At 33.4% G+C, this 14,579-nt stretch overlaps 1 protein-coding gene across 1 annotated transcript in view; it reads right to left on the bottom strand.

Moving 5' to 3' along the window:
- LOC133331020 (transmembrane protein 132E) overlaps positions 1-14,579 on the bottom strand; it is a gene marked incomplete at its 3' end in the record, with an annotated part of 44,223 nt that overhangs the window by 21,119 nt on the left and 8,525 nt on the right. Inside the window, exons 3-6 of the mRNA XM_061539420.1 lie at positions 6,750-6,998; positions 6,162-6,682; positions 5,782-5,992; positions 5,512-5,655 (exon numbers count right to left, since the gene is read on the bottom strand). Coding sequence (XP_061395404.1) covers positions 5,512-5,655; positions 5,782-5,992; positions 6,162-6,682; positions 6,750-6,998 — 1,125 coding nt within the window. The remainder of the gene's footprint in view (positions 1-5,511; positions 5,656-5,781; positions 5,993-6,161; positions 6,683-6,749; positions 6,999-14,579) is intronic.

A 14,579-nucleotide genomic window follows, 5' to 3' on the forward strand; every position in this document is an offset into this window, starting at 1 on the left:
GAGCCAATTATATAAGTTTTTTAGATGTAAGAGTCTGCTTAGACATGTTTTTATATTGTTAATACTATTTATTGGCCTTGAAGGCTTTGGTATTATTTAATGGAAATAAATAAAAAAAAAAATAGACCTCGAATTTGTGTGCTTTCATTATTTTTAAGCTATAGAAATCAAATTTTGTTCAACTGTTAGATATTTGGGTCATTATGAAAAATTTGCTAAATATATGTATAAAACATGCAAACGTATATAAACAGTTATATGGGGATATACTAAAACGTGGACCGATATATCCCATTTCATTTAATAATATATGTGCAAAATTTCAAAGTTCTATCTTTAATATTGCGACCTAGCATACTGTGCATATTTTTGCCTATATTTTGCATATTTATCGCATATCGACCTTGCATATTTTTGCATATTCTGCATATTTTTGCCTATATTTTGCATATGTTGTATATTTTTGCATATTTTGCATATTTTGCATATTCTGCATATTTTGCATATTTTTGCCTATTTTGCATTTTTTTTTGCATATTTTGCATATTCTGCATATTTTTGCCTATTTTTGCATATTTTTCTCTATATTTTGCATATATTTTGCATATTTATCGCATACCGACCTAGCATACTTTTGCCTATTTTGCATTTTTTTGCATATTTTTTGCATACTTTTGCATATTCTGCATATTTTTGCCTATTTTTGCATATTTTTCTCTATATTTTGCATATTTATCGCATACCGACCTAGCATACTTTTGCCTATTTTGCATTTTTTTGCATATTTTTTGCATACTTTTGCATATTCTGCATATTTTTGCCTATTTTTGCATATTTTTCTCTATATTTTGCATATTTTTCTCTATATTTTGCATATTTTTTGCATATTTATCGCATACCGACCTAGCATGCCGTGAATGTTTTTTGCATTTTTAACATATTTTGTATATTTTGCAGATTTTGTAATTTTTTGCATATTTGTCCCTATATTTTGCATATTTTTACATATTTTTCCCTATATTTTGCATATTTATCGCAAATCGACCTAGCATACCTTGCATATTTTTTGCATATTTTGCATATTTTTGCATACTTTTGCATATTCTGCATATTTTTGCCTATTTTTGCATATTTTTCTCTATATTTTGCATATATTTTGCATATTTATCGCATACCGACCTAGCATACTTTTGCCTATTTTGCATTTTTTTGCATATTTTTTGCATACTTTTGCATATTCTGCATATTTTTGCCTATTTTTGCATATTTTTCTCTATATTTTGCATATTTTTCTCTATATTTTGCATATTTTTTGCATATTTATCGCATACCGACCTAGCATGCCGTGAATGTTTTTTGCATTTTTAACATATTTTGTATATTTTGCAGATTTTGTAATTTTTTGCATATTTGTCCCTATATTTTGCATATTTTTACATATTTTTCCCTATATTTTGCATATTTATCGCAAATCGACCTAGCATACCTTGCATATTTTTTGCATATTTTTAACATGACTCCAAATATCGATCAAATAAAGCATGAAACGCCTAAATACAAAATTTGAGTCCAATCGGATAAAGCATAAAAAATTCTGGTTCCTATCGTATTTTTGGGATTTCAATCGAATTTGCTGTAATTTTTTATAGCACATTATTGTACTAAAAACTATTAATATTGAACCATGTTTGAGTGTAGCCTCCATATAACGATACCTCCACATCTCTGTACTAAAAATAATTTCACTACCTAAAATGATCAATATTGATCCCCGTTAAAACGCTAGCCCCTATAAAACGCTAGCCCCTATTAGTGTCAAGTATCAATGAGTTATAAGTAGACCTCGGATTTTGCATATTTGCATATTTTTTAATAATGAAGATATCGAAAAAAATATGCAAAATATTCAAAATATGCAAAAATATGCAGAATATGCAAAAATATGCAGAATATGCAAAATAGGCAAAAATATGCAAAATATGCAAAAAATTTGCAAAATATGCAAAATATGCAAAAATATACAAAATATGAAAAAATATGCAAAATATGCAAGAGTATGCAAAATATTAAAAAATATGAAAAAAATATGCAAAATATTAAAAAATATGCAGAATATGCAAAATATGAAAAAAACATGCAAAAATATGCGGAATATGCTAAAATATGCAGAATATGAAAAAATATGCAAAATAGGCAAAAATATGCAAAATATTAAAAAATATGCAGAATATGCAAAATATGAAAAAATATGAAAAATATGCAGAAATATGCGGAATATGCAAAAATATGAAAAAAATATGCGGAATATGCAAAAATATGCAAAATATGAAAAAAATATGCAAAATATGCAAAAATATGCAGAATATGCAAAATATGCAAAAAAATGCAAAATATGCAAAAATATGCAAAATATGAAAAAATGTGCAAAATATTAAAAAATATGCAAAATATTAAAAAATATGCAAAATATTAAAAAATATGCAAAATATGAAAAAATATGCAAAAATATGCCAAATATGCAAAAATATGCAAAATATGAAAAAAATATGCAAAATATGCAAAAATATGCAGAATATGCAAAAATATGCAAAAATATGCAAAATATGCAAAAATATGAAAAAAATATGCGGAATATGCAAAAATATGCAAAATATGAAAAAAATATGCAAAATATGCAAAAATATGCAAAATATGAAAAAATATGCAAAATATGAAAAAATATGCAAAAATATGCGAAATATGCAAAAATATGAAAAAAATATACAAAATATGCAAAAATATGCAGAATATGCAAAATATGCAAAAATATGCAAAATATGCAGAATATGCGAATATGAAAAAATATGCAGAATATGCGAATAAGAAAAAATATGCAGAATATGCGAATATGAAAAAATATGCAGAATATGCAAAAATATGCAGAATATGCAAAATAGGCAAAAATATGCAAAATATGCAAAAATATGCAAAATATGAGCAACATATTTTACATATGCAATCATTTAAATCATGGTAATTTTTTAAATTTTTATAAAATAGACCTCGAATTTGTGTGCAAACGCAAAGAATCAACAGTGGCTGAAATGACAGGAGAGTCAATGGTTATGAAAGATGTAAAGGTTAATGGCAAGACGTTTGAAAGCTTTGTGGACACCGGAAGCGATTTCACTTCAATGAGGGAAGGTGTTGCTCCAGAATGTGTAAATGTGGTATCAACGTCAAGAAGAATAAAAGGTTTGGGTGGATCTATCATCGAAGTTGTGGAAATGTTCGAAGCGGATGTCGTTATCGACGAAGAGTCTTTTAAGGCTAATATTTATGTGGTTCCTAATGATTTGATGTAGTATGGCATATTGTTGGGTAAGCAGGGAAAAGGCTTACAATTGAGTATGGAGTTTTGAAAGTGAAGTCAGCAATGCCGAATTCAGTTACATTTGGAGATGGTTTAGGTTAGAAACAGAAGGGTAAGCTTGGCAAAATGTTTTAGTCATACAAGGATTGCTTTGCTGAAGAAGGGCTAACGCAAAGGCCAACCAAATGCACAATCCTTCAAGAAAGTGTGAGTTTCCTAGGGCATACGGTCAGTGCTCTTGGTATACGACCTGGAGAAGACAAAACCAAATGCATTAGGGCATTTCCGAGACCTGAAAGCGTGTCAGATGTGGGTAAGTTTATTGGCATCACCAATTTCTTCCGTAAGTTTGTACCAATTCACAGTCACGTAGCTATGCCACTAACGAGACTGATGGAGAAGGATGCGATATTTAAATGGGAAGAATAGGAAGATAATGCCTTTGTTTCGCTGAAAAATCAAATTACAACGCAACCCGTTTTGGCACTGTTTGATCCCCAGAAAAAAAAACATGAAGTACACACGTATGCTTGTTCTATCGGTTTGTCTGGAATATTACTCCAACGTGAAGGTGAAGAATTCCGTCCAGTGGTTTAAATTGCAGAAGTTTGATTTTAAAATCATTCACCGATCTGGTGCAAATATGACTCATGTAGATGGTATGAGCAGAAGAAAGAAAATGTTTTGGTGCTCACGATAAATATTAACGAATGGGTTTATCAACTACAAATGTCTGATAGCAAGCTGAAACATGTTTCGATGCTATCAATGGCCAAGGGTCGGGAGAAGCTAACGAAACGAAGCAGATCAAGACGGATTATGTTATAGAGAATGATAGGCTATACCGCAAAACGGACAATGGGAATAGATTAGTAATTCCGGATAGGGTTATGTGCCGTATTACTAAGGCATGTAATGATGATTTGGGACACTTCGTTCTAGAGAAAACTCTTCAAAGGATGCAACGAGATTTTTGGTTTCAAAGAATGAGACGATATGTTAAATCGTATATTCAGTCATGCCCGGAATGCTGCTGATACAGTACCAAAACCCACTGGATAATCACATAAGTTAGATGCCCGGTTTAATGAACCATACATAGTGACAAAAATCATCAAATGAATCCGATGATAGTTCGCCCAGGAGGGACGAAGAGTCAGGAGAGGCCAAATGAGTTATTAAGACAGTCGTTGTTGAAAAGTGAACGAGAGAGGACGCTTTTAAGAAAGCTAAAGAATAATACAAAAAATATTTCTATATTGTATATTTATTGAAGAATTACCTTTTATTTTAAATAAACCTGAATTATAAAACGGAAACCATCTTGACATTAACAATCCTTTTTTTCTCTTTTTAGTTATATTCAAATACCTATCATAACATGTGTTTTTCCTAGAAGCCCCATTAATTTTATATATTTTGAATGTCATCCTCATAGTTGGTTTTAAGATTAGACCTCTCACTTCTATATGCGATATCAACGGAGAGGATCTCTGCCGTCTATGTGAGGAGAAGAAGAGCTAGAAACAATTGAACATATCCTCTATAGGTGTCCATCGCTGAGAGGCAGAATAGCCAAGTAGATCCTAAGCTTTGTTAAGACTTTGACATGGCTAAACTAAACCCCGACTATATTTTCTCTCTTCCACTATCTTTTCTTCGCTCCTTTCAGGTACCAAGGAAGATCACAATGGACAAATACATCCCTAAACTAACCTAAATGCCTTGAAGAGGCAACAAGGTCATCGTCGCACCGTCTCTTTATGTTGGTCAATTTATTTTTATTAATACTCGTGTACTGAGAAGAAAAAGCACGAGTAACAGTTCTATATTTTAATGTATTTGTCTTTATTTTACTATATGAGGAGAAATTCACGTCAGCACAATACGGAGTAAACTATACGACTGATTTAGTTTTTTTAGGATTATTTTAAATTTTTTGTTCGATTTCTTAATTCTAAACTTACATTATGACAACAAATAACATAATTAAAGAAGATTTGTAGAGTACACTACATATTTCTTTACTATCTTCCAAACTCGATGTATTATTTTTCTTCATGTCATTGTTTTTATTTCTACTATAAAATACCTGATGCAACTTGCTTTATTTCGCTGTTTAATTCTTGGTAGTGCATAGGAAAATAATCAAAACCTACCTTAATTACACTTTCATCTTCCGCATTACATGAACTTTGTAAAGTAACATCAGCTACTTTTCCTCCTTGCGACACTATGAAAACTTTCATGGCTTGTGCCACTTGTCGTCCGGTCAAAACAGCTGTATTCATCAGTTCCCAATTCTAAAATTAAAGAAGAAACATCTTTAGCTTTAAAAAAAGTCAAGTATGTCTACTCTCCGTGATCATATCTTCAAATCATATATCGTATATTTCTACAATAATGTAATAAAATGTATTTAAACATACCTTCGCCATAGGCAAAACTGCTTGAATATCATCTTTGTTTACTTCTAACTTTGCAATTATTCTCTTTTTATTGTCTTCCGGAGCTATTTCCAAAGAAGACTCCCGTGGATTGTCGTAAATGTAGGTAACAGACCACACGATTTTTCCACCATCAATTAGTTCTTTTGTATCATCAGCAACTTCTAGAAGCCATGTAAATATTTCGTCAATTCTAGGGAGTAAATATAAAACAATATGTTTATTGTAGTTAGTCGGTTGTTCATTTTGATAAAATGTTAAGATGTATTCACTGCTAATTCAACGTACGTTATTGTTTTTTTTTTTCTATTTTATAGAAAAGTTTTCGCATTCATCTGTACTGAAAATTTATGTTTATTTACCTATTTTCGACAATTTGCAAAGTAACGTTGTTTTCTAAATAACTGTCTAGCTTCTTTCTAACAGCTGTTACTCTTACAGTGGAATGCTTGGAATTATCCCTCTCTATCGAAATATTCCACATATCAGACGATGACGTTGCTCCCAAAATCTTTATTCCTGATTTGACTCGAGCTTTTACAGTAAATGAGGAAATATTTTTTTCCGAATATTGTAAATATACTGGCACATGAAATTTGCTCATCGGATATAGAGGTTGTTGCGGCAGAAGAATAACAAGAGATTCATCTATTTGAAATTCTTTAAATGGTTCCATCGCGGCAACAAGTGGAACTTGAACAAAGGATGTCAATGGCTGAATCTGTACTTTTGGCTCACATTGTTCAGGGTTTCTTATTGGTGGCTCGAAGACACTATAAGATACTTGAACAAAACGCTGGGGAACTTTAATCGGAGTATTGTTCACATTATCTTTATTTGTCAGGGGCGACAAAGAATGAAACCAATTAAAGGGTATTACAACCTAAAAATAGAAAAAATATGAATTATAATTGTACAATCTAATTATAATAATATTCAAATAATTATACCTCAGCTACGCATACACCATCTTCTCCCTCTGGCATACATCTCCCTTTTATTGGGACGTGATTTCCGCTAGATACGTGTAATAATACACAAATTTTTTGACGTTGTAAATGCCCCCCTGGATCCGCCCCTGCATGGAAAAGTACACGTAGCACTGGAGAATCTTGTGATACATACGAGCTGACTAAGTGTGCAGATATATCCAAATGCAAATTAGTTTGTTGCAGTTCCAATAATGCCGCAGTTGTATTCTAAAAGTAATAAGAAAACCAAATCCATTGTAAATATATATAATTTTTTAATTTTTATATGATTTTTAAATAAATTAAGTCAAGAATGTGTATACACATTTAATACATAAAAAAAATTTTGTTAATAATAGATGCGAAATGTGCTTATTAGTTCTTTTTATCGCATCGAGATCTTTCAACTGAGTTTTTTTTTCGAGTAGAAGTTTGCAACAAAAAGGAAAGGCAGGGATTTGTGGCTTTACAAAGGTCGTATGTTGATAATTGTATTTATGCGAAATCGCATCTGCGAAATTAATTCAAATTTGTCAAGTTTAGACATTTGGCTTCACTCTAGAAACAGTCCCTTTCAAAGCAGATTTTTGTTGTAGCGACGGATAATTAAATAGTCACACACCTACAATTGCTTCCATGGTACACAAGTTTATTTTATTTTTATTTATTTATTTTTTTTTTGTCATAACCTGACATTTTTTCTCATTTAAGGGTCGTACCTAATTTATTGCACTCCGTACAAAAATACTCACCTTCTCACCTTTATAGTGTATGTAAGACGTCCGTATTACCCAAATACACAAGAACTTTATTTGCTTTTATACCAATTGAAAACGGCGAAAATGGATTAAAATATTTTTTAATTGATAGAAAAAATGTTTTCATTTATAGAAAAACAAATTTTTCAATGACTGGAATTCTATGTTTAGAACACAAAAATTCCAAAATACGCGTTGTCAATGTTGAACATTTTCAAATTTATATTTTCCAATTCGCCATTCCAGACACTTTTGGATGGTTGTAGCGAACGGGAAAAATATACCTGTTACTATTATCTTGAAGAAATAAACAAAAACGAGGAAAGTTTACGTCATTGAACGTTTCTAATTACTTCATTCCAAGACAAGGACAGAGAGGATCGCACTAATTGTTTAAAGAGCTTAAAGCTGAAATTCCCCGTATATATTGGACCGAACTTTTAAGCACCCGACCAAATTATACTAGCAGGATTTCTGGAAGACTACGAGCGTTCTTGAACACCGCGAATCTTTATTTTTATAAAGTAATTATTTGACATGACCAAGACGATAGATTGTGCAAGAATGATGAAAACCTCTACAAACCAAAAATTCGTTCGCAAAGGATTAAATATTTTAACGCGATCGAATCGACGACGCTTGCAGCAAAGTTTTGTCGTACAATGCATTTCTCTTCACACCTTCAAGTTCATTATATGCTGGATCAAGTTCTTCGTATTTCCATGCATGATGTGATCCATAAGTCTAAATCACCAAACATCTAGAACATCTTTGTACTGGATTTGCTGACCAACTATGATCAATTGAAAGCAACCTTCAGAAATGTTAAAATTGAGATCTTCTGGTGGCCCAAGGCTTGTGCTCAATTATATACACTGGTGGTCACCTAATTAGAACACACATGAAGGGAAAAGTGTTTTGATTAACCCTCGATTCGTTTGGAATATGTTTAAATATTTTTTTTTATTAATTTTTTACTCTTAAGTGTGAAAATAGAAAACAAGCTTGGTGAATTTGTAATATATAGCGGTAATTAGGAAACAAGTCAAATTTTGAAAGTGACTCCTAATTAGCACACCGTGGGATTGTTAATTTAAATGGTGTTGATATTAAAAATATATACAAAAGACAACTTCATGTTGGCAATTAAGTCTAATAAATCATTTTCAGAAGAAATAAAACATTAAAAAATCAAAATCTATTCAAATTTGCAACGTCCAAACCATATTTTTGGAGGCTTCTACGTTTTCCGTTTTAACTACAGCGTTTTCTGTTTTTGCGTATTAGAACTTATGCGTCAACAACCCTCCAACATGAAAGGGCTTAACTGTTTTTTTTTTTAGATCTGAAGAAGTGAATTTATATAATTCAATGTAAATTACCATAGGGGATTATTGAACTGAACTGTGATGATGATTTAGATACAAATGGATTTCACATCTGCTTTCTGTGGAATACTATACATTTTAAGATTATTCTACATAACTTCCACCATCGTTCATCAACATCAGTTTGATATTATTTGATCTGAAAAAATATTTTTTCCTCTTTATTCGCACTTCATTATCTATGATGTTATTGCTTTTTGATACATCGCGAATTCCATGTCACGCACTGTTACAGCGTGCGAAATATAATCGTTTGTTTAGTTAAGAAAAATTTGTTTCCGAAATTTTTATTAAATAGTTTTACGCCTTTAGCGCGTACGCACGCGCTACAAAATTTTCCCTTTTCGATATGAAATTTCTGCGAATTGACTGGAGATGTTATTGTTCTATCTAGATGTATTTTTATAGAGTTCGGGTATTATAAGAGATCTGGAGGTCTTCTTATGGAAGAGGTGGATGTCTTCTCATAGAAGAGCTGGAGGTCTTCTCATAGTCGAGCTGGAGATATTTTTATAGAATAGACAGATATTTTTAAAGTAGATCTTATAGAAGAGTTTGAACGGGATAAAGATCTTGTTGTATTTTTAAAGAAAAGCTTGAAGTCTTAAAGGTATAACTAAGCAAAAAGTTTTCAGCCCATCAAGACCAGGATCATGGTATATTAAACCTTGGCCAGGATGGCGTAGGGGATGATAGATACCAAGCAACGGCTCTGATTGGCTTTAACATGAAGTCCAGGCTTATCTTGGTCCCTCTTTCATGTCAATTGTGGACACTGACCTCCCCGCGGTGCCACCTGGGGAGCTATTCTGATCCCCCGATGAAATAGTGAGCTAATATGTGCCGCGAGTTCACCCATAAAAACTATAAAAAAATGGGTTGAGGCAAGGGTTAGTTGCCCACTCTCGGAAAACCCAACCTACTAAGAAAAAGAAAAGCTAAGAAAAAGAAAACAAAACCCCCCTAATGTTGACGACCCCCGCAAACGTATAAAGAACTTACCCATCTGCTTGAAGAAAGCACTACTTGTCCCGATAATAGTATAGAAGCACAATGGCAAAGAATTACCCACTCCCTACAAACTGCAGCAAAAGCAACACTTGGGTACCAAAAACCACCACCAAGAAACCCATGGTACGATCAGGAGTGTCGTAATGCTACTGATGTAAAAAACGCAGCGTATAGGGCAACCCTGCAGACAGTAGCAACACGTAACGTGATGGAGAATTATCGGGAGAAAAGGAGAGAGGAGAAACGTGTTTTTAGAAAAAAGAAGAAGAAGAAAAAACGTGAGCGTGAGCAAATCAAGATATACAGGAATCAGAATAAAGTCCGGAAATTTCACCAACGTGTAAAACAACAGAAGGCTTTGGTGCAGGCAAATCCTCCTGTAGAAATGAAGTAGAAAACTTGGTGACAGTTACAGACCGCGTGTTGAGGATCTGGAAGGAGCATTTTGAAAAGCTTCTAGTATCAAATAGTGGCGTTGAAGAAGATACCCCAGAACCAATAAGAGATGATGGTATAGAGTGTATACCACCTAGCCAAGATGAGGTCACAAAAGCAATTAATCGGCTCAAGAACAACAAAGCAGCAGGAGCCGATGGGTTACCAGCCGAACTATTCAAGACTGGTGGCCAGATGCTAGTCAGGAGCATGCAACAGCTGATTAGTACAATTTGGCTAGATGGATGCATGCCCAATGATTGGAACCTCAGCATCCTGTGTCCCGTGCACAAAAAAGGAGACAAGACGATGTTTTTAGAAAAAAGAAGAAAGAACAAGAAAAACGTGAGCGTGAGCAAATCGAGATATACAGGAGTTAGAATAAAGTCCGGGAATTTTACCAACGAGCAAAACACCAAACAGAAGGCTTTCCTGTTTGGTGTTCTACAGGCACATCCTCCTGTAGAAATGAAGAAGGAAACCTGGTGACAGATACAGACAGCGTGTTGAGGATCTGGAAGGAGCATTTTGAAAAGCTTCTAGTATCAAATAGTGACGTTGAAGAAGATACCCCAGAATCAATAAGAGATGATGGTATAGAGTGTATACCACCTAGCCAAGATGAGGTCACAAAAGCAATTAATCGGCTCAAGAACAACAAAGCAGCAGGAGCCGAACTATTCAAGAATGGTGGCCAGATGCTGGTCAGGAGCATGCAACAGCTGTTTAGTACAATTTGGCTAGATGAATGCATGCCCAATGATTGGAACCTCAGCATCCTGTGTCCCGTGCACAAAAAAGGAGACAAGACGATATGTGCCAACTATAGAGGAATAAGTCTCCTTCCCATCGCATATAAAGTGCTATCCAGTGTGCTGTGTGAACGATTGAAGCCAATGGTCAATGACATCATTGGACCATACCAATGCGGCTTCAGACCTGACAAATCCACCATTGACCAGATTTTCACTCTGCGCCAAATCCTGGAAAAGACCCACGAAAAACACATCGACACATACCACCTATATGTCGACTATAAAGCCGCATTCGACAGCCCTATCCGTTCATAGGTGTTTAAAGCCATGTCTACGTTCGGCATTCCTGCAAAATTAATACGGCTATGCAGGATAACTTTAAGTGGCACAAGATCAGCAGTTAATGTAGGGAAGGACCTATCGGAGCCCTTCAATACCGAACGAGGATTCATATATATGGATCAGAAGCATGGGTACTTGCGCAAGCAGATGAGGCAGCTCCTAGGGTGTTTGAAAGAAAAATTCTGCGTCGACGGTGAATATCGGCGTCGAATGAACCAAGAGCTCTACAATTTATACGCGGACATCGACATAGTCAGTCGTATTGAGCTGCAGCTCAAAAGGCATATAAAAACGAGACTACTGATGGTACCCGTAGAAGGGGAAGGCCACGAATTTGATGGAAAGACAAAGTAGAAAACAACATCTTGGAACGTGGTCTTCCAAATTGGTGGATCTGCGCACAAGACCGACGCGCTTGGAATTTTTTTAAGCTCGGCTTATTGAACAACCGTTCTGTAACAAGCCAGTTAAGTAAGTAAGTAATTATTTTTATTTTGTACATTTTTTTGGAATAACCGTAGTTGGGACCGCCATGGATTATGCAGCACGAAATTTAATTCAAAAATTTAAAAACAAGTATTAATAGTGATTACAATGCAGGACTGTGAAGACACTGCACTCTCCCAGGTTTATAATGGACATGGTCGGAAAAATATGCAGACGTTTTTCTAGATCTATTAGATCTTCGTACATTTGTGCTGCTGTTGTTGGTTGGCTGAATTTGAACTTGGGGTGTAGATGTTCGCGTTTGCTCTGATGGTTCATTGATAGCTTTAATTGGTGTTCTCAGTGGGGTCTGTATTAGGTCCGTTGTTGTTTGTTTAATATGTATAAATGTTCATTTGCATATTAAAAAATAATCTTTATTTCAAATCAATTCTTCTATTTTTAACATTTTTAGTTATGTGGTCCGTATTTACTTTGGATCTAGGCTTATGATTTTTCAGACATGTTTTTACTCGAGGTTCTTTCAGCTGATGTTGGGGTTACCGATATCAATATTAAGATTTGTAACAATATATTTATATTTGGAAATAGATTTTCGTCGCATACTACAATTGCATCAAGTGGATTAGATGGACGGGGATCATTCGCTTTCCACATTGTGGTCCATTTAAATATTTTTCACTATTTTAATTTTTCATGTTTATATTTACAATTATGGGATAAATAATGTAGTTCTATAAAAATACTCAGGGTTCGAGCTCATTACATTTAACCTGTACTTTTGCGTACCAACCCTTATTGACACTGAAACTTCTACATCTTACTACTTCCTCCAACAATTCTACTATCTCTTGTATAGGTTCGTTAAACATTTGTACGCAATAATGGTCAACGGTCGAAAATTATTTTCACAACATTCTTTGACTTTTTAGATCCTTCTCAAAAATCTTATACATATATATTCTCATTCGCTAAAACCGAAAAAAATATATCATTTTTCACTTCTTCAAAAATAGATTTATGGATTAGTTCTATTAACTCGTAATGTATTGTGGGACTCAGGTATGTTGCATTTTTGGGTGTACTCTCCAAAAATTTTCTAAGTTTACGTCTAACGACAGTATTCAGGAGGCTTTACTTCCCATAAGGCGATTTCTTTCACGCAATAAAATGGTCTCATTGGCCTCTTTAATTGTATACGTTTGTTCTTTCAATATATCTGAAGTTTTCCGCAACAGGTTGGAAACATCTTTCATTCTCGATGTAAAGTCCTGAATCCTCATCATCGCATCTTTGTGCTATTCCTTTTTTTCGTGAGCGGTGAAGTATTTCAATTTGTAAGACTTTACAGAAATCACCTTTCGCTAAATCTGAATGTGCTATACAATAAACCCGGGGCCGGGCCGGGAATATTTAAAATGAAAAACAACCCTATTCGAACACTTTTGCACGTATAAGAAAAAAAACAAAATATTAAATATTAATTGCCTAAGAAATACATTGATCGATACACGTTTCATCGATCCAACAAAAATTATGGATTTAGTAACTCACACTATTTTGGGATTAATTGGGTACAGCTGAAGTTTTTACAGTTTTGTTTTCCAAAAAGTTACAAATCCGTATCAGCTTATTTATTGAAGTTTTTTTATTTTTTGTTATATTTCATATATACTTATATTCAAGATACAATGCATATTTAGTTAGTGCTGTGCAAGCATGAGAACTGGTGCCCTTTTTACATTTATCAATAAGCTCATTCTCATTTAGTTAGTCAATTTATAAGGCGGTTTCTCATTTATTCTCCGAGTATTTTCTCTCTGCACACCTCTAGTATATGTATATATTGCTGTCACTTTTTTAAGTGAAACATACGGAACAGTGCTCTATTTTCGTATGTGAAACATAAGGAAATACATGAAACACATTGTTGGAAGAAAATATTTCAATTGTAATTCATGAAAAGGAACAATTTTAAATTATTATAGGTGAGAAAAAATTAAAGTGTTTTTTTGTTTATAGGTTATGTCATATGAGATTTGAACACAAAAATTAATGTTTTGTGTACACTAATTTTGACACACATAAGGAATTACATATGGATGAAAAATCAGCACATAAAAATACATATCTGTAAAAACACCATAAGAATGTAAGAGCGTAACTGGGAGAAAATCATCAAAAATGACTGACAGAGACAACAACAGGTTTTGCAATCACCGTTCAAAAGACAAAATTATATCACAAGCATCAAGTGGTGTTTTCAACTTACCGTTATTTGCACTCAGTCGTAAAGACTGAATTGAATTGTACAGACGTGTTTTTTTCTCAATAATAACAACTTGCAAATAAAAGTACAGCTATTTATGCTTCTTTTTATTACAATACGAGAGAATTTAGCAAAAACAAAAAAAAATTGTGAAAAATTAAGAGACCGTGCGACGATGACGTTGTATGCCTCTTCAAGGCATACAAACATGACTAAAAAAACTAAGTTCAACAGCTATGTACCAAAAAATGAAAAACCGTATAAGGTTCTCCTTTTCAACTTTGATAAAATGGATCCAAATGTCATTACAAATAATTTAATCGAAAAGTGCTTAAAATGTGTAGATGTAGATAACATATACACATTTAAGAAAAACATACAAGAAATTCTCATCTGACATTCGT

This window comes from Musca vetustissima, unplaced genomic scaffold, assembly GCF_032173495.1.
Source record: "Musca vetustissima isolate MV318-11 ecotype Yass unplaced genomic scaffold, APGP_CSIRO_Mvet_v1 utg2887, whole genome shotgun sequence".
Classification (NCBI taxonomy): Eukaryota; Metazoa; Arthropoda; class Insecta; order Diptera; family Muscidae; genus Musca; species Musca vetustissima.